Raw genomic sequence first — 26,541 nt, 5'->3', positions numbered from 1 at the left:
ACCAGAGAGAAAGATATAACAAAATATGCATAGCAACACTTTTTTGGTAGCTAAAAAACTATAAGCATCAATGGAGGAATGACTAAAGAAATCATCTCATACGAATGTAATGTGATTATGCTATAAGAAATGACAATATGAGGGAATTCAGAGAAACATGGAAAATTTATATGAACTGATGCAGTGACATAAGCTGAACCAGGAAAAAAATATACAAAACAGCTATAGTAATGTAAATAAAATGAGTGCTAAAACAAAGCTGAATTCTCTGTAACTTGTAGTGACTTATCTTAGCCCAGAGGAAGAGCTGAAGAAATAAACCTCCTCTTTTTAGACAGGCGAGGACTCTGAATATGGAATCTAGATTAACTTATCAGACATGGTCACCATATAGCTTGGCTTGGCTTAACTGTTCTCTTTGTTCCAAAAGGCTTGAGAGCAGGTGTTAGCAATAGCAATCCACAGAACTCTAGAAGCAGTAATGCCATCCCCCTAGAGACCTGACCTGTTAGTGCTAGGGAGAATGATCCCAAAGGAACGTTACATATAAAACACATTTTACAAACTTTAAAGTACAAAAAAAAGTCAATTATTTTAATCATGATTAGAAACTGGGTTAATATAGGGGGCTAAGAGGGATGAGCAGCTAGGTGGTGCAGTGGATACAGTGTTGAGCCTGGAGTCAGGAAGACTCATTGTCATGAGCTCAAATCTGGCCTCAGACACTTACTAGCTGTATGACCTTGGGCATGTCACTCAACCCTGTTTGCCTCAGTTTCCTCATCTATAAAATACACTTGAGAAGGCAATGGCAAACCACTCCAGTACCTCTGCCAAGAAAACCCCAAATGAGGTCAACAAAAGTCAGACATGACTGAAACAACTGTACAACAATAAATATCCCCACTGTCTCATTTTCCTTTCTGAAAATTTGTATCTTTTATTGCAGAATCATGTATCATGCAGTCTCTGAGGTCCCTTTCAACTGCAGCCCTTAATCACTACCAACTTATTGCAAAAGCTTTATAATATGTTTTCCTACCAATCTCTCTCTTTTCCATACTGCTGTCATGATCATATTGCCTGGATCTAGTCATATAACTCTTTTACCCAAAAGTTTTCAGTGACTCCAAATTGTCCACTGAATAAAGCTCACCTTTCCCGAGTTTTCAAGATTTTCCACAATAGGGTGTCAGCCTATCTTTCCAAGATTATCTCTAATTACTCTCTTTCATATACTCGTATTTTATATACTCATATATTCATATTTCTCTTTCATAATTCAGAAAGTTTATCCAATTCAAATACAACCTCTTCAAGCTTGCCCTCACTACTGCCATGTCAAACCAATATTAGTAACAACCCTTGACTTCATGTAGCTCTTTGTTCCGTAATTCTCTTGTGTGATACATAGATACTGTGGAGTAGTGAAAAAAGAAGAGCTGATCTCAGAGCCGGGAAAAGACCTGGGTTCAACTCCAGTCTAACACACAGTAGCCATGTAACCCTGGGCAAGTTGCTTAACTTATCAATATTTTAGTAAAGTATTGGTAAAGTCCCCCATCTAGAGCGCCTTAAATCAGTGAAATCACCAGACCCCAGCCCTATAGCAATGTGTGTGTGTGTGTGTGTGTGTGAAACACTCCATGAAGTCGAAGATCAGATCTTCTCTAAGCTTTCTATCATCAGCTCTTGCCTCAGTATTCTTTTTTTTTTTTTTAACCAGGACTTGGTATAAGGAATTCCCTCAACCAATGCCAATCAGCATCTGTTCCGCAATTTCTAGCCTCAAAGAGCTGCCTGGGTCGCTGAATCAGTCAACAAACATTTATTAAGTACCATGTGAAGCCTGGGGATACAATAAAAGCAAAAACAGAGTTCCTGTTGTCAAGGAGCTTACATTCTAATGGGGGAGGAGAGCAAAGGTGGGAAGCAGAGTTTAAAAATACTGCCTAACTCCTTTGCTGACAAAACAAGCAGTTGTAGAGAAGGGTGGAGGTATCTGGAAGGGAAGGCAAGGGGGAGATGTTGGGGAGGAGGGAGGGTGGGGACAATCTGAAGTGTCTCTGGTGGGTAGCGGCAGAACCCTATCTTGTGGTTTCTATAGGGCAAGGGGGATGGGAGTGGTGAGTGAATTGGGCTCTTCAGGTGGTGGGCAAGGCTGGGTGGGGTTGGGTAGCTTAGGGGGTGGTAGAGGAAACAAGTCAGAGAGGTATTGAAATGGCTTTCAGGGGATAGGAGCCAAACAACTACCTGGGAATCTGAGCCATTAGCCAGCAAGCCGGTGAGGGGAGGGACCAGTTAGAAGGAGGAGTACATGAGGTAGGAGCTGCCCAACTTCGCTCTGGAGACCCCAAATTTCTCGTTGTGCTAGTCATTCATTTGTTTACTCATTACTTATTCCGAGATGGTAAAATTTCAAAATCGTGGGAAGTATTCTCTCTTCCTCCATTTTTCTCTCCTCTAAGCCTCAATGAAGCATATTTTCTTCGTTTTTTTTTTAACCATAAGTTCTACTTATTCAATCAATAAAAGGTGCTTGCTAAGCAGCTTGGCATCCTGCATAACGGCCACTATGTCAACAAGGGAGGTGGCAGCTGGGAAATGCCAAGTACACAGGATTAACTCTGTCATGTATTTTCTCTGCATTTCCTTTTCTATCTTGACTATTCATCAAGAGATGAAGGCACAAGTACCAGTGTTTCTCCATCAAGCAGCTGCCTCTTCCTTTGGGCTATCAACTGAGACATCTGATGGGAAGGCTCTATCAGGCTGTAGTCAATATTTGTGACAACAGATTTCATCACCATGGCAGCAGATCTGCTGGCATAAGCATGGCAGTCTGGTGGATTGGTTATATGCTTGGCTCATGGCCTACATTTGTCTAGAAGAGTACGAAGCACACCACAGACACAACATGGCTGACGTCCGTTTGATTGCCAGTGGTGGTTTGGAGAGTCATTCATTTCCTTCAGTTCAATAGCAACCAATCAATAAATACTTATTAAGGGCCTACTATATGCCAAGCACTGGGTTAAGTACAGGGAATACAAAAAGAGGCAAAAGACAGTCCTTTGTCCTCAATGATCTCACAGTCTAACAAGTATTTGTTGTGTGTCTGTGATATGTGGGTCATTTTGTTAGGGACTGGAGATTCATGTCCCAGCCATCACAGACCTTGCTTTCTGGTGGGAACAAGGGGAGGAGAAGAAATATTAAGGCAAATACTCAATTAACTATAACACAAGTCTTCAATATTATAAAATGTGGGGGATGGGTTTAATCATTAAGGTATCTTCCAACTCTCAATATGTGATCCTACTATCCCAAGATCCTCATTTATAATAGAAATAAAAAGAGAGAAGGAGATATTTGATATCAGAACAGGAGGAGTAAGGGTGGTGGGATGTATTGCCTTAGCAGGGTATCTTGCCTGCAGTTTATTGAAGTAGTAAGATGTGCCTATCTGCAGAATGAATATCTCAGATTATCTTCTCTGGGAGGAGAGTCGATATGTCAGGGAATGACTCCTTGATGGAGTAGGGAGTCACTCAGACCAGGTATTTTGGGGTAGAGTTGAGCACCGTCACCCCAGGAAACAGTGTTGGGGCCACAATTGTTCATATCTGCCTTGATTCTAACACAAGTTGATGAACCTTCCCTAAATCTGGCTCACAAGGATAAGGTTTCAGATCCTCCCAAATAATAATAATAAGACCTAGCATTTACATAACACTACTTTACATACGTTATCTCATTTAACCCTCACAACAACCTGGTGAAGTAGGAAATCCAGGAATTATTATTCCAATATTACAGATAAGGAAACTTAGGCTAAGAGAGGTTGTTATTCAATCATGCAGTTGGAGAGGTGGGATTTGAACCCAGATCTCTCCTTACACTAAGTCCAACATTCTTACTATTACTTCACAAGGATCTCTGTCATAGTTGGGACTATGAGAGAAACTTAATTGCCCAGCAAGGAGGACAAGATTTGTACTGTCCTGAAGGCAGTAGGATCCAGTGGAAAGAACAATGAATTTGGAAGCAGGGGACCTGGGTTCTATGTCCAGCATTGTCATTTACTATCTGTGTGACCTTGGGCAAGTCACTTAACCTCTTCAGCCTTAGTTTCCTCATGTGTAAAATGATATTCAACTCTACGATCTCTAAGGGCTCTTCTAATTTTAAAATCGATCTTGTTTATAATGGAGGAAAGGAAGTCTGGGCTGATAGGGCTTTTTTATAAGTTTCGAGTTCTTGCTTCAGGCAAGGAAGACACAGTCTGATCCTTCTGGCTGAGCTGTAAAATATGAAAGGGAGGGAGGACATAAATAGAGTAACCATTAGTACTAAACCAGCCCTCCCAGAGAAAAGCAGTAGAACAGACTGCTGTATTATGCTGAGCTATGTGGTCCTTAGTCACAGGAAACAGTCACCTCTGGGGAAAGTGGCAGACCAAAAACCAGTGGCTATAAAAACCTTGCTGACCACGTAGCATGCTAAAGGATAGAGAAAGGATGGCTAGACCCATATTTGACATAAATCAATTCTCACCCAGATACATCAAAGGAGACCAAGTTACACAAATCTTCCCAGGGCAGCAAAGAAAGAAGACTGGGTTTTAAAGGGCATGCTTACCAATAGCTTTTGCCAATAAACCTGATGAGATCACTGGCATGTTAGCCCCCACTGAAGCTGAATGAAACCATCATATAAATGCAAAGCCAGGACAGACTTCTGGGCTTTTTGTGTTTCTAAACTGGTCCCCATAACTGCAAAGCTGATTTCCAGAAAGGAGAGCTAGATGAAATCTCAATGCGGCTGGACTTGGCAACTCTTGAAAGTCTAGTTACCTGGGATCTTTCCCCTTTTGTTGGTATCTATGTGCCTCTATGTTATATGTATGTCTCTAGGCCAGAGATGAGGAACCTAAGGCCTTGGGGCCACATATGACCCTTTAGGTCCTTAAGTGCAGCCCTTTGACTGAATCCAAACTTCACACCTGTGGCCTCAAGGCTGCAGGTTCCCACCGCTGCTCTAGGCTATAGTCTAGATCAAAAAAATACGTGAGATGTGCAAATTTAGGGACATCTCTACTCCAAATGTTCATGTAAACTATCTGTGTCTGACCTGTAGTAGATCCTTCCAATCTTGTACTGGTCTGATCAGCCACAGTCACGCACACTGTACCTTGACCCTGACATAGTGACATCCTTTTTGTCCTCTGAGAAAAAAGGGTGATAGCCGACAGCCAAGTCTCTAGGGACTGCCTGTTGGATGTGGTGGATTCAACCATGAGGGGCCCAAGGTCTTAAGGCACAACATATATCAGGGGGTTTAGGCAACAATAATGCTGTGTTACAAGGTCAGCAATATCTTCATTGTGGAAAACCCTTATAAGGTGATCAACTGAATGCATTTATTAAGCACCTAATATGTACAAAACAGTATGCTAGGTCCTGGGAATACGAAGATAAAAACGGAACAGTCTTTCCCACTCTTTTGGGCATGCCCCAAGACAGATTAAGGACCTTCCTAGTCAGAGGTCATAGAACTCTGACAAAAACCTAAGCTCCCAAATATATTGGAAAGCAGCCTACATGGTACTCACAGAATCTGCCTTAGACTATGTTGCTTTCAATGCCCTACTGCCAAGGAGACCTAATCAAGACCTCTCTTCCTGAATTTCAGCCTTCCAGGAAGAAGCCCCAAAATATGCATGTTGTGGCAAAGGAAATGATGTCAAAGGAAGGATGGGAAGAAAAAGGCAGTCATGAATGATAAGAAAGCCATAGAGGATAAAGTAGTGTTATTGCCAGAAGGGGATTTCCACATCTGCACAGACACATACGCTTTTAATAAAGGATATTTTTCTTCCTCTAACTTTTATTTTTAACCAATCACATTTTTTTTTTGGACCTGAACTAGAGGCATGGTCAGTTTTGCTTTCCAGTAGACCTTTAGCTATAAATGTAAACGTAAGATGAATCAATTAAAAATCAACAAACATTTCTAAAATGCCTACTGTGTGTAATGTGATCAGTGCTAGAACCCTAGCTAGATCCCTAAAGATGGAAAATGATATGTTTCATCCCCTCAAGGAAATTATTTAGCTGGAAGTATGTGAGATGAATAAAAATAAACATCTCATGGGGTAGAATATGAACTAAAAGACTAATTCATTTCTCTGCTCATCCAAATGAACAATATAAACCTGGACAATATATATTCTTCACCTAGAATTCAGCAGATAGAGTGTTGGGCCTGGAATCAGGAAGTCCTGAGTTCAAAATCCAGACTTAGAGATGTACTAGTTTTGTGATCTTGGGCAAGTCACTTAACTGCTATTTGCCTTCATTTCTTCAACTGTAAAGTGGGAATAATGACAGTAACTAGCTGAAAGAGTTGTTGTGAGGATAAAATGCAATTTTTTTTAAGGCAATTAGGGTTAAGTGACTTGCCCAGGGCCACACAGTCGGTAAGTGTCAAGTGTTTGGTTTGAGGCTGGATTTGAACTCAGGTCCTCCTGACCTCAGAGCCAGTGCTATATCCCCTGTACCACCTAGCTGCTCCTAAAATGAGATATTTGTAAAGGGCTAAACATAGTGTTATATAAATGTTGGATGTTATTATTATTAATATTATCTATTTCGTTTTTCCAGAGTAGACTACTAGGATGGTTTCTCTTGAGTGTCCATTTATCTAATTGAGGAGGTCCTGCCGTGTCCTAGGTACATAATCAGTGCAGTGTTAAGCACAGAGAGTATGGAGAATGTCACAGTCTACAGTGAATCCCTAACACATTTTGATTCTGTACTGGATGGTTTTGTGGGCTCCAGACCTATCATTTCATTGGTGTAGGAAACTGTCTAGTCCATGAAGATCAGCAACTGTTCTGTGCCTTGGCGCCTTAACAAACTGCTTGGGGCTCTGAAAGGCAAATGATCTGGCCAGTCACACAATAGTTTGTGTCAGATAGGGCTCAGGCCCTCTTTCTACTATACCATGCTGCCTCTTATGTTATACAAGATATTTCCGTGAGAATGGAAACATTTTTTGAGAAGCACATACAGAGCTACTTTGTACCTAGCCTGACAACTGATACTCAGAAAACTGTTGAATGAAGTTACCTCTACAGTTGAATCTGTTGCACCATTGCCCCAAACAGGAACTCACATTCACATCTTGGATCTCCAGAGAAGAACTGCTGACTTTCCCTCTTAGAGCTAGAGGGTCATACTGAGAGATATCATTACAAAGCCTCCATAAGTAAGCTTCCCACTGATAGCCAGCTAGTCATTCTGGTGTACTTTTAACAAAGATGATATAGTAAGAACAGCTGGTAGAAAAACAATCCCCCTCCCGAAAACCGCAGGCCAACTTCCCCCCTGAATAAACAAGTCCCCCAGAGAGACTGGGCTCAAATTTAAAGGACAAAAGTAGCAAGACACACATTCGAGGAACATGTGCGGCAAAGAGGCCCTGGGAGTCTCTTTCTCCCGTCTTGGAGTTCCCACGAAGTTCTCCCTAGGCTTTGCCTCAGTCAAACTCACCAAGGTCTCCCACTACATCCAGGGCCACCGCTAGTCATCCTGATCTACATTTTGCCACTGGACCCAGATGGCTTTGGAACAAAGTGAGGCTGTGACTGCACAGTCCTCTCTCACATAAATCCAATTTACTTGCATGTCATGGCATCGCCTCCCTGCTGTCATTGTCCTCTTTGGGAATGAAGGACAAACAAAAACCTTAGATACGGTGCTCTACTGGGCACTGAGATAGTGCCTTTCTAGAGTCTGTAGCTAGCATATTCTCCAACATGAGGAGTCACGCTTCCAGAAATTGCTTCCTCTCTTGTGTGTCTATACTTCTGTATCCATCTATTTTGTCATTTGCCTGTGTTTGTCTTTATTATTCCTTTCTTTGCTTCCAGCTACATTACGGCCATTTTACTAGTCTAGTCAGTCCAATGACATAGTCAGTTACAGGTGGGAGAGGTTATACTTACTCTGATTTCATCCTCTCCAATCCTTCCCCCCATCTTGTAGCCTTCTAACATGGAAGCAAGGGTCTACCTTGCTGGAGCCTGAGGTCCTTATCTCCCCAACTAAAATTTTCTCCCACTAGCTAGATTCTTCTGAACTCTGCCATTAGCCTGTGCTGATGCTGGATTGCCTTTTGCAGAAATTCCTTTTGCTCTTTAAATCTCTCAGAAGTGTAGTTAGGATTTTTGGTTAAAGACTTCCAGCCAGACTGGCTGAAAGAATGGAAGAAAGCTGTCCAGCTTCCTCACACCTACTCAGGCAAAAATCTGAAATTTGAAACATCAGATAAGAAAGCCTGTGAGAAAGTACTCAACTTCTTCCTCCTCAGAAATGCGCAAAAAGCAGCTAGCAGCCCACTGGCAACCAGAAATGAGGCTACCAGAAAAGCCAATCTAAAGCAGACAACACTAGTAACAAACAATGAGCACTGTTCGATTCACATTCTTTACAACTCTCAATCAGTTGTATGGTTGAAGATGTGATCTGCTACATAAAATTGTCTGGAAAAGACTGTCTGTTGCTTTCTAAGGCACTACAGATGAACAATCAACTGTCCTGAGAATACAACTGGAGAAGAAAGTGTGCTAGATAATATTTGGGAAATTGTGCAGGACTTAATTGATCCCAAGTTGCTCCCTAGCATAAAAGTTGATTTTTTTTAACCTCAAGATTCTCCTGGTCCTAGCAAATAATTGTGAATTCATGGAATGTTATACTACCATACTACTATAGATTCACAACTGGAAGAAGGGTATCTAGTACAACTCCTTCATTTTATAGTTGCAAAAATGGAGGCCTAGAGAAATTAGATGACTTGGCCAAGCTCACATAGGAACTATCAGAAAAGAGATTTAAACCAAGAGCCTTCGATTCCAGAGTTTTCTACCATACCCTCTGACATCACAATGGCATGTTGTATTTAAAAAAAAGTTCTATGTCACTACTAGCCACAAATGAAAATACATATTAAATTACTCTAAATATTTTGTATTTAAAGCAATGCTGGCATAATATGTAGAGGGCTGGCCTTAGAACTGGGACACCTGGTTTCAAGTCTCCCCTTGAACACATTCTGGCAGCATGTTGTATATATCACCACTCAGTGCCCCAGTTAACTCTAAAACTGAAAATTACAGGTGAACTGCAAATCTTCATTGGTGGAGGGAGTTTCACCATTGGAACATATGTAGACTGATGAAATCACAAAACTGGCTCCAATTTTAAAAAATTATTTTTCTTATGCATGTACATATTATTTCTCCCAGAAAGATGGAAATTCTAAGAGAGCTGGTTTTTTTGTTGTTGTTTTTGTTTTTACTTTTTTTTTTTGTTTTATTGCTGACTTTATATTACTTGGTGCCCAGAACAGTGACTGGCACAGAGTAAGAATTTAGTAAATCCTCACTGAATTGAATTGAAATGAACTAGGGCTAGAAAGAACTCATTCCAGAAAAAGGGAGGAAAAAGGAACACTGCTGCCCTCTACTGTTAAGGAGAAATCCTAGCAAATAAAACCAAAACCACAGATGATTTTCTATAGCCTTTCTTTCACTCCCACCTAGGTTTCTATTCTTAGTGATGTTATTAATATTGATTAAGCATTAAAAGAATAGTGACCGAAAATGGAAAACAAATTCCATGCTATGGAGAACATTGCATTAGCTATGTCCCTGGCCTTGTCATGAAAGTGTGCTGTCTAAGGTATTAATGAGCTAATTCAAGTATGAGATGAAAAACAAAGAACAGGAGACAAGAAATCTAATGTGTTTGTTTCAGATATGTTTGCGCTGATCAACGAGGAATAATAGACACAGTCTGAGGTTGGATTTGGACTCAGGAAGACCTGAATTCCAATCCAACCTCTGACATTACTACCTGAATGACCCTGGTCAAATCACTTAACTCTCTGATACCTCAGTTTCCTCATCTGTAACATGGGGATAATAATACCTGTAGAACTTACCCCAGAGGATTGTTGTCAGGGTCAATGACATCCAGTAAGTTATGTGCTTTGTAAACTCTGCAACACTTCACAGATCGTATCTGTCATTATTACTTGTCTGCCCCTGAAGTGCCATTGTTTCTTGTCACAGAGAATATTGCTCACAGCTGCTGTAACACTTTTTTCTTTTCTCTAGAATTCTTAGCGACTGAGTGGCTTGATGAAAATGTGACATATAGTTCTGTTCCTGTATTCTAATTTTTATCAAAGTTTTCCAATTTGCATTATTTTATATATGGAGTCACAGAATATCAAAGTTGGAGAGGACCTTTGCTATAAGGGATAGCTCTTTGAAAGAGAGAAAGGCAAAGATACATGGGGAAATTTGGGTGATGTAAAAACAAAAGATACCAATAATTTTTAAAAAGGAAACCAATCAGCTACTCTACTCATTTACAGATGAGAAAAGAAACTCAGGGAGGCAAAAGTAACCAGCCCAAAGTCACACAGCTAGTAGTATAGCAAGTAAAAGATGAAATGACTGAGGAAACAAAGTTCTGAGCTTCTGAGTGTGTAGATACATTAAGCAACGCATGTCAGTTGCACAACAAATTGGGACCAGGCCCCTCAAACTTGGCACTAGATGCCAAATACAGGGGGAGAGAGATTTTTATTTATTAAAGATAATTAATCAAATAAGACCAATTAATTAAAAGAAAACAATTAACCAGGATACAAAATTAGTTAATCTGATTTCTAATTGGAGGAAAGATTAGGGATTTTACAAGTTGAGAGGGGGAGAATGAATAGGTACAATTCCCTGAAATCAGAAAAAGAGGTATCCCAGTTCCCTCAAGTGTCTGTATTCAATCAAAGGAACATGGAAACAATAATTGATTGACCACTACTGGGCCAGTTTTCACAAAAGACATATGGGTTGCTTGAGATGTATAATTGTGAGAAAACTCCTTACACCAGTCTTTAGGTCTGACTGAGTTTCTGGTCAGATTCACCTTGTTCTTTGTCCTTAGTCCTCAAAGGGGACCACGACATCAGCTAGGTTATCCAATGACACATAGGTGAACGGGGTTGAAGTGAGGCAGGGCTGTGCAAAGTCACCAGCCTCACTTTCTCCTCCAGAGCCATCTGGGTCCAGTGGCCAGATAAGATCAGGACAATCAGAGATGGCCCTCTCAGCATGACCTAGGTCCTCAGTTCAGAGTCTCTAAGCAGCTTCCCAGTCACACATGGCTAGGTCCAAACAATACAATAAGGTTTTCTCCCAATTCCCACAATTGAAATCGTTTTCTCACAAGATGGAAATTGAACTAGGAGCATAATTGAAGAGAAACGTAACAGAGCTAGGTCCAGAACTGAGTCACAAGATGAAGTCACTGTGGTTCACTCAATTCCCACTACCACTTGCTGTTCTAATTCCTTCAAGTAGGTGGAAGAGTCAAAACTTGAACTCCATGTTTTCTAATTCTAAGGCCAATGATCTTTCTATTACATCATGCAGCATCCAGGACTCAACTTAGAGCACCATCTGGAGGACCTGTTAGGAGGCACGGGCCCTCTTTAGAACTCCGGAGATACAGACCTGAGGTAAATGTGCTCCTGCATTACAATGCCTGTCCACTAGAGGTGTCTCTGAAGTACATGTAATTTATATTTGCATCCCTGATGATTAATATAATTTCCAGCACATAGTAGGGGATATAAAGCATTTTAATGCATTACACACACACACACACACACACACACGTTTCTGCTTACCTAAGGTTGCAGAGTCAACCTGTGCTTATTCTCTGAAAGATTTACCCAAAGATGACAAAAAGTAGAAGTAGTCAATGTTGAAGGTGCTGTGGAAAAACAGGTACATTTATGCCTTCTTCTTTTAAATGTCTCAAGGATTTTAATTTTTTTAAAAATTAAACTAAAAATTTTAAATCTTGAACATAAACACCAAAAAATGAACATTTCCATATATACAAGACACAAAAAAGGATTGCATATGAAACTGTGAATCTCCATTTCATATTGCAAAAAGTATATAACAAATTCCACACTAATTTCCAAACTGTCCTACTTTTCTGATTCCTTTTCAACTTCTTTCTGTTCTCTTTTGTACATTTTAAACTATATTTCAATGGCATTTTAAAAAAATTGCATTGCTAATCTTCACTTCTTAATTCCTGCCCTTCATTAAAAACATCAACAATTAAAAAAAAAAGGAAAACTTCTGAAACTCTAGCCTGCCCTATGAGGTGAAACAATCTCAGGATGGACAGCAGTGTATATTTTCGAAAAAAGATATGTTTTCATAAGGCACTGTGTGTATTCATGTGTGTTCATGACTGTAAATAGCTCACGCCGAACTGTACAAAGAAGATGAGATGCAGAGTTCAAAAGAAGATACATTCTCCATCTTGAGGTTCTACCTGTACCCTGAGAGACTCTGAGTCCTGGTGACTGCAGAGAAATGGCTGGCAGTATAGACGTGGTATTGTGAACTATATTCAGCTGAATAAGATGGTTCCTCATTAGCAGTTAGTCAATAAATGTTAACTAAGCAGCTACTATGTGCCAGGCACTGGACTAAGTGTGTGCATGGAGGAAGACACAAAGAAAGGAAGAAGACAATTCCTGCCCTCAAGGAGCTCACAATCTAAAAAGGGGGAAGATGACGCACAAAAAGAAGCCAAGAGGAGCAGGGTATCTGATCCAGGGCTGAAGACTTGGTAATTTACTGAGCTCTTCCAGTGACGGCACCAAAGCTTAGCCTTTTAGCAAATTCTTCCACTTACAAGTCCCTTTCCACTCCTCTGCTTAGCCTTATGATGATTAGTTTCATTTCAGTAATTTTTACCTCCCCTATACCTTTGGGAATCTTAAGTAGATGAGCAGCTAGGGATAAAAGTGAAAGTAGTCTAAGGCCCACTCATTATTTTGGAGAAGCCTCTTCAAATTAAATTAAAAAATTCGCACACCTCCTACAAGTTCTAGGGTGGGGCATGACTTTGTCTTTTAGACTTTGCATACCTTCAGTTTCTTCTAAAGTCTTCACTTGGACAACCTATCCCTCCTCAGCTTCACCTATTGACTTCCCTATCTTCCTTTAAGTCTCAACTAAAGTCCTTTATTTTATTGGAAGCCTTTCCTAATCCTCTTAATTTCCTCTGTTATTTCCTATTTATCCTGCATATGTAGCTTTATATATGTGTGTGTGTGTGTGTGTGTGTGTGTGTGTGTGTGTGTATTTGTATGCATATTGCCTCCCCCATTAGATTGTAAGCTCCTTGAAAGCAGGGACTGTCTTTTGTCTCTTTTCTTCCCCCTAGAACGTAACACAATGACTAGCACATAGTAGGTGCTTAATAGATGTTTAATGATTGATTGACTTTCAGGCAAATAATAACCATTACCTGATTTATAACCTAACTTGCTGAGAAAAGCATTTTTGAAAGTATATTGATATATTGGGAATAAACATATTAGGATGAGCAACTCCATTTGGTTTGCAACCTCCATTTTATGACTAAATAGTCCATATGTAAGCTGTTTTGTTCTCCCTGTAGTAAGATACCACTTGAGTGGTATGGTTTGGCCCCCAAATCTGTTGAATGATTGGGGGCCATCTCCAGTAGTTCTGATCTATATTTTGCTGCTGGACCCAGATGACTCTGAAGGAGAAAGTGAGGCTGGTGACCTTGCACAGCCCTCCCTCACTTACATCTAATTCACTTGCAAGTCGTGGCATCACCTTTTTGATGTCATTGTCCTCTTCCAGAAAAGGATAAACAACAACTTAAACGATTACTAATGACTATGTGTCCCCCAAATCTGGTGAGCAATGGTTAAGTATCTGCAAATGGCATTAAGCATGCTGTCCCAAATCTCCCCAAAATCCCAAGGTAACACTTGCTAATGACATTAGAAAACTAAAACTTTGATTGGTAATGGGTAATTTAATCACCAGCTTAGGTAATTAATGACCAATCAGAACATAGATATAACTCGGGAACTCCCTTCACCAGAACCATTAAAACCAAAGTAGCCTTCACCTTGCCTGAGTCTCAACTAAGACAGGCTTCTGCAGACTCTCTCAAGGACAGCGCAAACTGCGGGTTGATGGAGACTCACCAGAATGCCACCTCCTCAGGATCGAGGGAGGGAAGGAAACTTGCAATGAGCACTGGGATGAGACATAAGACCTGTGGAAGTCAGGTTGTTGGTTTGTTCCTCGAGGGGTTGATATTAGTGTATTAACAGTCTTAATAAGGATAATATTAAGGACTAAATCCTGTGGCACTAAAAATTTGGGCCCCAAATGCTGATCCTTATCATTAGCGTGGCATGTAGAGTTAAGAATCTCCAACGCAGGACATAGCAGGCCTTGGACCTGGGTTTCTGAGGGAGCAGCATGCGGGATTCTTTTTGCTGATCCTCAGGCAAAGGTTCCTGCTTTTTCTCTAAGAGCACATTCACTTGAGCCCAGAATAACAATAACAATAGCATTAACCTAACAATTTAAGTTTGCAAAGTACCTCCTTACATGTTGATTTATTCGATTCAGGGGCTGGAGAAGGTGCAAGCTGCAGTTAAGCAGTGTCCAACAGCGACCAGTGGGAAAAGGCACAGACAAGCAGCATCGAGCAGGGTCCAACAGCATCCAGTGAAGGCTTCTTTAAGACCAACACCAGCTGGAGCACCTCAGAAACAACCAGAGCAGCATGCTGTCAGAAAGGTAAATTTCCTTTCCTTGCGTGTACTTTGGATTCACTTCCCTATGGGGGCCTTGGTCTCACATATGTTTCTTACACGAGCTTTTCTACTTGTGATTTCTATTTGTATTTACTCTTCTTCCCATCGTCAGTGGCTCTTTGTGGGAAAGTTTGACCTGTTCATTTATGGAAATGTTTAGTTGTTACTTTTTTTAAAATTACATTTCAGCAAATGCCTTTGCTTTGAGCTTATCGTATACTCGGGATGACTATTGAAAGTAAGAACATTATCGAGGGTTTGTGAGCCATAGTCTTAGGAATTCAGCTCGAAACTTCTGTGGTGCCAGCCTGTCCTGGAGGGCAAAGGCATGGCTTTTGCCTTTCTTTGTGTGCCTGGTGCTTAGCGTATAGTTCCTAGCATTTACTAAGTCTGAGAGACATAATTTCTGGGTAATTTAATCATTTTATTAATAATGCCAGCATATTTATAGCAACAGGATGTTCATTCACCTGTTTCTCTTAGGCTAACGATAATCATGGCTGCAGCTCAAGCTTGTGTGTCCATTGAAACAGGAGTGTTTCTTAGGGTAGCAATCAATTCTTGAGTAGCCAACAATTAATGAATGAAGATTACAATGAGGGGCTTACCCAGGAACTTTGATTATATCATTTACTTCATAAGGGCATAATGATGGGCAATCTATTCAAAGAATTTATTCCCCACCTAAGCCTGAGCAGTAAAAAATGGCTTTTGCCCAACTGGTGGGATCTGAACGGGAAAGTTAGTCTAATCTCATTATCAGTAATCTCTTTCAAGAGACTGAACTTTTAAAATCAGAACTTTAGAAGAAAGGGGGATCTCCCCAAATCCTTGGTTATTGATAATCATTTCTCTCAGCTTTGTTGACTGACTGCCCCTAGGGTACTACATTTTTTATCCCCTATTAAATTTCCCTGATTTTCTAGCCTGTGCAATCTTTTTGGATCCACCACTATTATCTGATTGCATTTGATTTTTGTAATCATCTTCTCCTATAGAAGTAGTTCCCATTTTTTTTTTATTCTGAGAACCCTTTTCAACAGGAACAACAAAACAATGTTTTGTGAACCCCTAGGATAATTTAATATACTACTCATTGAACCACGGGGTTTTTAAACCACTAATGGTGCCTACTAGATTGTATAATAGTAATAGCTAACATTGGTGCATACCCTACAAGTATGTCATTGAATCCTGACAACAACCATGGGAGGTAGGTGCTATTAATAGTTTCATTTTACAGATGAAGAAACTAAGATAGAGGTTAAGTGGCTTGCCCAGGGTTGCCTAGTTAGTGTCTAAAGCCACATTTGAACTCAGTTCTTCCTGACTCCAGGCCTGCTCTAACCTCTGAACCAGTGCACCCTGCTTTGAAAGGCAGAGACCATATACATGAGGAACTGTGATCTATATCTGATGGGGTGCTTGGGTGCTTGTGTTTGGGTGCTTGTGCTTGTACTTGGACCCCAATTTCTCCTTAGTCTCAGAAACAGTCTCTGACAATTTCTCCCCAGCCCAAGGACACTGTGCCTAGTAATTACTCATGAGTGGGCCCTAGCAAGACCCTTATCTCTCTCCCTGGTGCAGCTACACAAAGCTGGGTGAGAGAGTGCTGGGCTGCCCCCAGACCTAAGATCATGTCTCTGGAAGCCTCCCAATTCCTCAGTAAGCTCCTGTCTTTTGAGAAAACTTTTTCTTGTTGCTAATCAGGACAGAGAAGAGAGGGGTGTCTTGTCTGGCCCAAGGAGTTTTATCCTCAGCTAGCCCAAGGACTCTTCCTCCTGCCAGATTCCCAAGATCCATGCCTCTGACATCTCCCTCCCTGTCTGGTATACTCCCTACCCTTTCCCATCCATAGCTCCCAAAGCACCTGGACCTTTGGATTACCTAATTGGTATCCCTGGCACTCCTTTCCCATATAAACCCTAGCTCCATCCTCAGTCTCTCCACAGGTTCCTTAAGAATCCTTGCCCGTTGAAAAGCGTAACAATTAGACTTTTTGCCAACTTGACTTAAAGAATGCTGGGGTCTTGTGAATTCATTCCAGACGATCCCATCCCGTACTCTGGTCTTTGAGGGGTCTCAACCTCTCCGACCTAGACATATCTATAGGAGCACATGCTGAGAGCTGAGTATAACTTTAATTCATAGGATTGTCGAATTTCTGAGTCAAAAAGCTGCGGTCTAATTCTGCCTTTGACACCAAATGTGAACACAGGCAAGTCGCTTAATTTCTCAGGCTCTGATCTCTTCTCCATAAAACGGGGAGAGGAGTGGCTGCCGGACCCGCCTCTCACGGGTCTCGATAGAATTCAAAGGACTTTGATGTGTGTCAAGTGTGTACCAAACCTGAGAGCTAGATGAACAAATACTGTTACAGAATTTTTTTCAAAGTATCACTTTTCCATTATTCCCCAGTTATTTTTCGTCCTTATTTTAAATACTAGCAGCGACATCAGCTGTGACTTTTGACAGAGAGTTTCTTATTTGCCTCTCACTGGAAAAATGCCCCGCGAAAGTCACAGAGGGCATGCGCAAGCGCAGGAGCGCGGCAAGACGCGAGCAGAGCCCGCTCCTAAACAGAAAGTGTGTGGGGAGGGTTAGTGCTTGAACGGACGGCCGCGGCAGCCAATCAGAAGGCGCTCCATAAGGCCGACGGGGAGGGGGGCCCGCTTCTTCCTGGCTAAGGAGGCCGGAAGTCGGCGGCCGTAGACGCGGTTTATCCGCGACGGTCTAGAGACTGCTTGGCGTAGTGGGAGGTGAGTGCCAATTTCAGTTTGGGACGTGGGATCTCGGCACGATTATTTTTTTTCCGGGATTCCTCGGCTGGGTTTCCTGAGGCGTTGGCCCGGGAAAGGACCAGTTTTGCTGCGGGCTCCCGGATGTTGGGGAGGACCCTCGGGGTGCTCCCCTGTAAACAAACCTCCGCCCCTCCCCCCAGTTTACCCGCCCCTCCGCGGCCCCCTGCTGGGGCGGGGGTCCCGGCCCCTCCCAGTGGGGAGGCGGGACAGCCTCCCCGAGGCCTCTGCGGGCGGGAGACGGGGCGTGGGAGGTGTGTCCCCCCCAGCTCCGGTCCAGTGGCTCGGACGGGGTGGCCCCAGGACCCCTTCCTCAGGGGCTTTTGTCTCTCCTGGCCAACTGAGGAAAGGGAGGCTCTTGGAAGGTTTCGTGATCGTGTGCGTTTGCGCTCCGGGTCCCGCAGCACTCCCCCTCCTCACCCTCGCGTCCTGGCCCTCGAGTCTTTCTGAACTCCGCCTGCACCACCAGCCTTCCCCCGACTTTCAATGCGAATGACTTCCCGCTGTCGATCAGCACCACGTCCCCCGAGCATCGTGTGTGTGTGTGTGTGTGTGTGTGTGTGTGTGTGTGTCCCTCCAGATCATGCGCTCCTTGAGGGAAGGGACTCATTTCTATTTTTTAACTTTCTGAGCATTCCCATATGTAGCACAGGCCCTGACATAGGAAGAGCTTAATAAATGCATGTTAACTTTACAAGCCTTTTTCTTAAAACTGAATGAAACTCATTTTAGAGTGGTAGGAGACTTTAGAGATGGTAATAATAGCCAGAGTGTATTGATACTGTTTCTTTAATGTTTCCAAACATTTTAGTTAGTGGTATCATTTGATTAAAACCCCTGCGAAGTAGACATTTTTATTTTGCAAAAGAAAAGGGAGCTCTAAGAGCGTAAGTGATTTTGCACGGGGTTGTTTTGCTAGTGACTGGTTTAAATGGGTCCACAAGCAGTACTTGAGAACTATATTTTAGACACTCGGCATTGAGAGACAGAACAAAAGCCCTTTCCCACAAGCTTACATTTAACTGCATCAGATAGAATGGGCGCACTGGGGGGAACTAGAGGTGGTATTTAAACGGAGTTTTGAAGTAAACCAGGGATACTAAGAGATGTAGGTGAGAAGAGACTGCGTATTAGGCATAGAGACAGTCTTTGGAAAAGCCATGGCTATAGGATATGAAAACTATTTAATTCTCTTGACTGAAAAAAACCTTATTTTACGTATGAAACTTTAACTTGGTGATATTTAAAGCAACTTTTTAAAGATCGCACGGGCAGGCAGAAGTGGGATTAGAACCTAGGAGGTTTTTTGTTGGTTTTTTTTAAATTTGCAAGTTTTTACCACTATGCGCTGTCTTGTCGCTTAGAGGTAGGACTCTATCTAGATAGTATTTATTTGGCTAATTGGTAAGGAGACAAGGAATTCTAGATGAGGGGAACAAGAATTAGTATGTTATTTTGGGGACAGTGAGAAAATTTACCATGCTAGTTGAGGATGCTTTCAGGCCATCACCTTGTAGTCATAAGGAGCTGTGGTGAGTGAAGACTGACAAATGGTAGGTGGCAGTCCAGGACATTGAACCTACATATTCTAATAGTAAGCCCGCTGCCTCTACTCTTCAAGTTACATAGGCTGAACCAGCACTAGCTAGCACTATATTATTCTCCGTATCCTCATTCAAAGCCACCTTCATCCCTTTCCCCCATTCTAAAAAAACAAAACAAAAAATGATAGACTGTTCCTTCTTTTATAACTTCCATTATTTCCTTTTCACATATACATATATGAATTCATATATTACTAAGATTTTGATTTGATTTTGATCCAAGAAAATTTCAGCTTTGGACCTGGTGGCCTCGGTGGCCATCTAGTTGAACCCATTTCCCGGAACGAAGTCCCATTATAATATACCTGACAAGTGGTCATTAAGAGCCTTTTATGTTCGAAGCACTGAATTAATCACCAGATGCTAGTGTGATACAGAGACAAAAAATGAAAACCCTTTGCTGTCAGGGAACTTCTCTAGAATTCTTTATTCTAGAATTACCAGCTGGTTATTGGACTTTTCTAACTTGGGTATTCCATAGGCACCTCAAAGTAAATATATCCAAAACAGAATTCTTTCTCTTTCCCCAAACTTGCTTCCAGCATATTTGTTGAAGATACTGCCAGTCACAAGGTTCACAACCTGTTAGTTATTCTCAACACTTCCTTGTCTCTATATGCTGTTCGATATATCACTTCACTTTCTTGGGTTTGTTCTATCTATAAAATGAGGGGATTGGCCTAGATGGCTTTGAAGATGGCCTCTGAGATCTCTTACAGCTCTAGATGTATGAGTCTGTGATTCTGAACTGCCTTTTCCCATCTGGTCAGTTGTTTTGCTTTGTTTTTTCCCTCTTTACACATCTCTCAGATCCATCCCTTTTCTCACCTAGCCTATCATTAGTTCAGCTGTTCATTCTCTCTTACCTGAATGATTACAATAGCTTTCTAATTAGTTTTCTTGCCTCAAATATCTTCCCCCTTTCCAATTCATTCTCTACACAGCTGTCAAAGGGATATTCTTAAAGTGGAGATCATATCACTCCCCTGCTCAGGCTTCATTTGGCCCCTTATTGCCCCTAGGATCAAATACAAACATCTGTCTTTGGAATTTAAAACTCGTTGTCAGCTGGCTCCAGCCTGCCTTTCCAAACTTATTACCTTTGTTCACATACTTTGTAGTCCAACCACACTGACTTACTTTCTGTTCCGTCTTCCATCCATGTGCCTTCATACCTAGAATGTACTCCCTTCTCTCTCTGCTTCTTAGGATCCCTAGTTTCCTTCAGAGTTCAGTTCAGTCACCATCTTCTACATGAGACCTTTCCTGGTATCTGCAGCTGGTAGTAACTTCTTCTCTCTTCTTACCTATCCCAAAAGTATATCTACTTTGTATTTTCCTGTTAGAAAGTGTAAATAAACCCTTTGATGGCAGAGATTATATCTCTGTACCCCTAGCACCAAGCAATGTGTCTGACCTATTATAGGTACTAAGAAATACATATTGGAGAAGGGCTGTGTTGTTCAGAATAAGGGACTCAATATGTGTTTAATGAATGAATCCTACTGGGACTCTTTGCTCAACTCTTTCACTCATATAATACCTTAAATTGTGGCCTTGGAGCATTCTGATTAAGGAATACTTTGGGAAAGTGAAGGAGAAGATTGTGTCAATGTTGATAAAGTTTGCATCTCATTCTGCTTCAAATTGAATCCATCCTTGCCATTTCAGTTATTTAGTGGACTATTTTAGACAGGGTAATGGAGTCAAAAAAAAAATTGGCCCAGGAGTGTTGAGAATTGATGAATGACTGGTTGAAAAAGGAACCCGGAAGAAAGTCCCTACTGTTTCGATCATTCTTTCCCTTTTGTATACAAGGAAAATCTGGTAATGAAAGATTCTTTCCTCCGGTCCCCATACTTCCAAAACAAGGCCAAAAGAAATTATTTGAATTGATATCTCTGTCACATTTTATTCCTCTCTGTTGAGACAGTAAGTGGTTTGTGGCTCTGATCTGTCTTTGTTACATATCTCTAGGTACTTGGATCTTTCAAAATGGGTGAACCTCAGCAAGTGAGTGCACTCCCTCCACCACCAATGCAATATATCAAGGAATATACAGATGAAAACATCCGGAAAGGTCTAGCTCCTAAGCCTCCACCTCCAATAAAGGACAGTTATATGATGTTTGGCAATCAGTTCCAGTGTGATGACCTTATCATCCGCCCTTTGGAAAGTCAAGGCATCGAACGACTTCACCCTATGCAGTTTGATCATAAGAAAGAACTAAGAAAACTCAATATGTCTATCCTTATTAACTTTTTAGATCTTCTAGATATCTTGATTAGGAGTCCTGGAAGCATAAAACGAGAGGAAAAGCTAGAAGACCTCAAGCTGCTTTTTGTCCATGTGCATCATCTTATAAATGAATACCGACCCCACCAAGCAAGGGAGACGCTCAGAGTCATGATGGAGGTACAGAAAAGGCAGCGCCTTGAAACGGCTGAAAGATTTCAGAAGCACTTGGAACGAGTTATTGAAATGATCCAGAATTGCCTGTCTTCTTTACCAGATGATTTGCCTCATACAGAAGGAGGAATGAGGTTAAAAACTGAGCCAATGGATACTGATGACAGCAAAAATTGTATTGGACAAAATGAACAGCGAGAAAATTCTAGTCACAGAAGAGACCAGATTATAGAGAAAGATGCTGCTTTGTGTATCTTAATTGATGAAATGAATGAAAGGCCATGAAGTCTTAAAATTTGTTGTACAAACTTTTGGGGTGGGGTGGGGTGGGGTTATGTAGCCAAAAATTGTATGGCATTGTTTTGCTTGATACTCTTGAAACTTGCATAGAAATATAAATTTGCCTGATCATGACCTTGCGCATTTATAAAGGGGGAATTTTTTTTTTCTCAAACGTAAGTTCTTAACAACTAGTGAACAAAACAGGTCAAGTGCTACCTGAATCCACAGATTTACTTTTTAAAGATAGAGTACAGTTGACACTTTACTGAAGAGAACTAAATATATCTAGTTAGGTTGCAAACAGTTCTCTTAACTTCTTTTCATTTTTAGTTTATTTTTGTTGGACATGCACAGATGAGGTTATATTTTGAGCCGCAGAAAATGCCCCATAGCATGTTAGAGTTTGTAATTAACATTTAAATAATTTTAAGGTGAGTTTAATCATAATTTGAGTAAAGTTTTTTCAAGTTATTTGTAGTTTGTATTCGTAAAAATTTAATCAGTAAAGTATCATGAAGCAAATATTTATTTTAAAGTTATACAAATTGGAATAACTTTCCCAAGAATAAAAAACTTGAGTGGACTGAATTCAGACCCCTTTTTCCCCCTCTTTGGTCTTTTATGCGTCAGATTCATGATTTGAGGAATTTCGAGTTCTGTTATCTGTGAACCTAGAAATAGCTGTTATGATACTACTTTGTGAATATAAAACCACTGATAAATCCATTAATATGAGAATGAATACTAAAGTTCAGATGTATTCATGGTTGACTGGAATGGCTGAAGTAATCTAAAAACATGATTTTAACTGAGCTTTAGTTTTTACTTTTTTGCCAGAGTGAAATCGAGTTTTATCTCTTCTTGCCTTCTTAAAGTAAAATCACAAAGTAGTGGACACCCAGGAAGAAAAGTAAGAATTTGTAAATTGCAATATTAGCTACTGGGTACTGGATACATTTATACCCTGCAACATAGTAGCTTTCAGATTTTTTCCAGGCTTACAAACACATTCTGATAATATTGGACCCCAGTATTGCATACGAGTAGAATTTAAAAGCTAAAAGGCATTGACATTAGTTCCCCCTAAGTTGTTGAAATTCAATGAAAACTCATGTATCTTACAATACAGAGCAACAAAAACACAGACCTCTCTTCTATTCTCTTATTCCAACTCCTGCAGTCCCAAATGTGGAGGAGGAGGAAAGTCTCCCAACACCCAGGACCAAATACAGGACTTGAATGGCCTGGGAAGGGAGAACTGGTCCAGGGCCTGGGGTCAGATGATATTAGCACAGAAGGAGCAGGTAGGATGAGAGGTGGCTCAGGAGGCCATAAGGTGGCCGAAATGATTTTGCTCACCCCCAGTCAGGGCCAGACTGGGCTTCCACACTAAACTTCTCATCTGAGTAAGATGGAATAGAATGGGGTTTGAAGTCTGAAATCAAGTAACATGTCCCCAGAGATGAATAATGTCCCCTGTAGGAGGCCAGCCATTACCTTACTCCAATGGTGTTTATAGTAGTCCACCCAGGTGCAGCCAACATGAATAACTGGACAGTGGGCCTCAGGAACCATGCCCACCTCTAGCACATCTTTTACATGCCACTATGTGCAAAGGGCTCTGAGTACAGAGCGCACAGCTCTGTGGTGGACAAGGGATTGAGGGCATTGAGTCCTAGTGTCCAGAGTGGTGCCAAGGGAGGGAGGCAGGTCAACAGGAGTCTCACTTCTATGTAAAAAGGTTTGGGGGCTGCATAATAAGTTTAATAAGTATGTAGAAGTTGGATAGACTGGGAAATGATGCTCCCTAAAAGACCTTAATTCTTAAATACCCACACACGCACATTTCCTTATGCCCATTCCTCATCTGTAAAATAGTGGCACTTATCTTCTAAAGTTGTCAAATTGGTCCATTTGGCCTTAGAGAGCTAGAAGCAATGAGTATAGTTTGTAAAGAGACAAATTTAGGCTTGATGTTGGAAAAAAATTCTTAATGAGTTGTCCCAAGGTGAGATGGTTTGCTTTGGGAAGCGGTAGGTAGTTTTCCAAGTTTTTTTCCCACTCTTTCCTCTCATACCCAGTCAGTCACCACCAGGTCCAGTTGGTTGCAACTTTAAACATATCTGTCTGTGTCTCATGCTCCCAATTTCCTTGGCCACCTCTCAAGCACAAGCCCACATTATCATCCAGCTGCTCTACTTCCTTTACCTTCTTGTCAGGCTTTCCTGCCTCCACCCATTCCTCCTCCAATTTGTTTCTCATAATACTAGAATAATCTGGTCATGTGTTCTCAAAAATCTTCAGTGGCTCCCTATTTCCTCCCTAGTGAAGTTTAAACTCCCCTTTCTAATATTCAAAACCTTCCACATTATACTACTACCCTCCCTTTTCAGCCTCACCTCCTGTTACTTCCCTCCATGCATTGTATGCTCAAGCCAAGCTGTATCACCCACTTTCCTCCCTGACCAGCCACATCTCAGTGATTTTCCCCAACTTCTTGGTGCCTGGAATGTCAGCAATAATGTTCTCCCTCTGATATCACATAGCACTTTATTTTAAAACTCTCTTAATGTATTTTTCATGTGATACTGCTCAATAACCTCCTTATTTTCTCCAGAGTCAAATACAAACACAAATTCCTGTTTGGCATTTAAAGCTCTTCACAACCTGGCCTCTTCCTAAAATACAAACACAAATTCCTGTTTGGCATTTAAAGCTCTTCACAACCTGGCCTCTTCCTACTCTTCCAGATTCCTTACATGTTTCTCCTCTCCGTACACTCTTCGGTCCAGACATACCGGTCTGCTTGCTGGTCCTCCCCTATGATGCTATGTCATCCATCTCTTCTTTTTCACTGGTGGTCCCCATGCCTGGAGTTTTCTCTCTCCTCACTTCCACCTCCAATTTGTCTAGCTTTCTTCAAGACTCAGCTCAAAAATCACATGTAGGAGGCCTTACCTGGAGGCCCCAGCTGTTATTGCCTTTCCTTCTTTGGTTACTTTGTCTGTGTTCTGCCCATTGATGTGGTCAGGTGGGGCAGTGGATAGATAGAATGCTGGACTTGAGTTTAAATACTGGCGCAGGCACTAGCTGTATGACCCCAGGCAAGCCACTTAACCTCTCAGTCTCAGTTTTTTTCATCTGTAAAATGGGGATGATAATCATACCTACATTGTAGTATTGTTGTGGGGATTAAATAAGAGATCATGCATAAAGTACTTTGCAATCCTTTAAGTGCTATGTAAATGCTAACTATATTAATGCTATGTGTGTATCTTCTAAATATATATGGATGTATCTTCCTCATTAGAATGCAAATTCCTTGAGGACAAAGAGGCTGGCTTTTTCTTTCTGCCCCTAGTGCTTAGCCCAGTGTCCTGCACATAGAAAGCACATAATATATACTTATTGAAATTGTGGCCCCAAAGTAGAGGTATGGGAAAAGGCCTTCCTGTGGTCCTCTGTGGAGGTAGGAGGTACACAGGTGTAGAACATTGATTGTATTTTATGAAGGGGCTTTTTGATTATATTGATAAGTTTTGCTGATTCTCTTTTTGTTTTTTTTTCTTCTAAAAAATATTCTTTGTTATTTGGGGTGGTTCTCTGGGAGGAAGGGGAGAAGGGATATAGAAGGAAATTTAAGCAATGTAAAAAAAAGATATCAAAAAACTTTATTTTAAAGAATGTTTGTTGATTGAAATCATACGTTATAGCTGTCTCTGTTGATGATTTATCCCCATACTAGACTGTGAGCTCTCTGAAGGCGGGGAAGGGGTTTTATCTAGTTAAATCAGGACTTAAATATGATGGACAGAAATTTTCAGTGGTTGTGCTAACATTTATCTGAAGCAACTTTTGTTGCTCTGTTAAATTCTATATTAAGCCAATACTAAAAATTTATCAGGGTGTTGCTGACACAGGGGACAGCAACAGCAAAAATGATGCCAGCTAACATTCCTTGGTTTGGTTTATAAATACCAAGTCTGTTATTGGCTGGACTGCGAGACAACTGGTACTCTAACACATTTTTGATAGTGTTATGACTTGCATAAACATTTTGAAGAGCAATATAGCAACATGCAATGAGAATTAAACTGAATGTACCTTTTGACTCAATAATTACTTTTGTAGAACTCTGTCCCCCAAGATATAAAAAAGAGGCAGCACATCCTAGTCACAGGAGACAGTCTGTCTAAAGGCACGGAGTATTACGTGTGGGGAACACCAAGAAGCTCATCTGGTGGTACTGTAGAATATGTGAAGAGAAGTGATGTATGATGAGATTGGAAAGACAGATAAGAGGCCGACTGTGAAGCCTGACCGGGGTTTATGTTTGATCTTAGAGGAAATCAGAAATCAATGGAGTTTTCTGAGCAGGGGAGTGCCATGGTTGAAATGCCCCTTTGGAAGCTGCCTGGATGTGCACTGGAGGCGAGGGGTGGAGAGAGACTTAGAGCAGGAAGACTCAATAAGAGATAATTGAAATATTCCAGGTAAGAGGCGATGAGTGCCTGAACCAGGGTGCTGGCAGCCTGAGCAGAGAAAGGTAACCCGTGTGAGGGATACAGAAGCAGAATTGACAAGACTTGGCAATTGATTGACTATGTGGAACAAGGGAGAGTGGGGAATCAAGGATCATCATCATAATAATGATAGTATTAATAATAATATCTAACATGTAACACTTTTGCAAG

General features: G+C 41.2%; 1 protein-coding gene across 1 annotated transcript; it reads left to right on the top strand.

The window, feature by feature from the left end:
* Positions 1–17,418: 17,418 nt before the first annotated feature.
* Positions 17,419–22,435, top strand: MED7 (mediator complex subunit 7). The gene is made up of 2 exons (XM_020974621.2): positions 17,419–17,513; positions 21,134–22,435. The coding sequence occupies exon 2, from the start codon at positions 21,152–21,154 to the stop codon at positions 21,848–21,850; it is 699 nt and encodes a 232-aa protein (XP_020830280.1). The 5' UTR covers positions 17,419–17,513; positions 21,134–21,151; the 3' UTR covers positions 21,851–22,435.
* Positions 22,436–26,541: the final 4,106 nt, after the last annotated feature.

Source organism: Phascolarctos cinereus, unplaced genomic scaffold (genome assembly GCF_003287225.1).
Source record: "Phascolarctos cinereus isolate Bilbo 61053 unplaced genomic scaffold, phaCin_HiC Scaffold_2;HRSCAF=192, whole genome shotgun sequence".
Classification (NCBI taxonomy): domain Eukaryota; kingdom Metazoa; phylum Chordata; class Mammalia; order Diprotodontia; family Phascolarctidae; genus Phascolarctos; species Phascolarctos cinereus.
The sequence above is the reverse complement of the archived record's forward strand: the minus strand, read 5'-3'. Positions and strand labels throughout refer to the sequence as shown.

Coding starts and splice junctions, on each gene's coding strand:
- MED7 (XM_020974621.2), top strand. CDS start 21,152: ATGGGTGAACCTCAGCAAGTGAGTGCACTCCCTCCACCACCAATGCAA.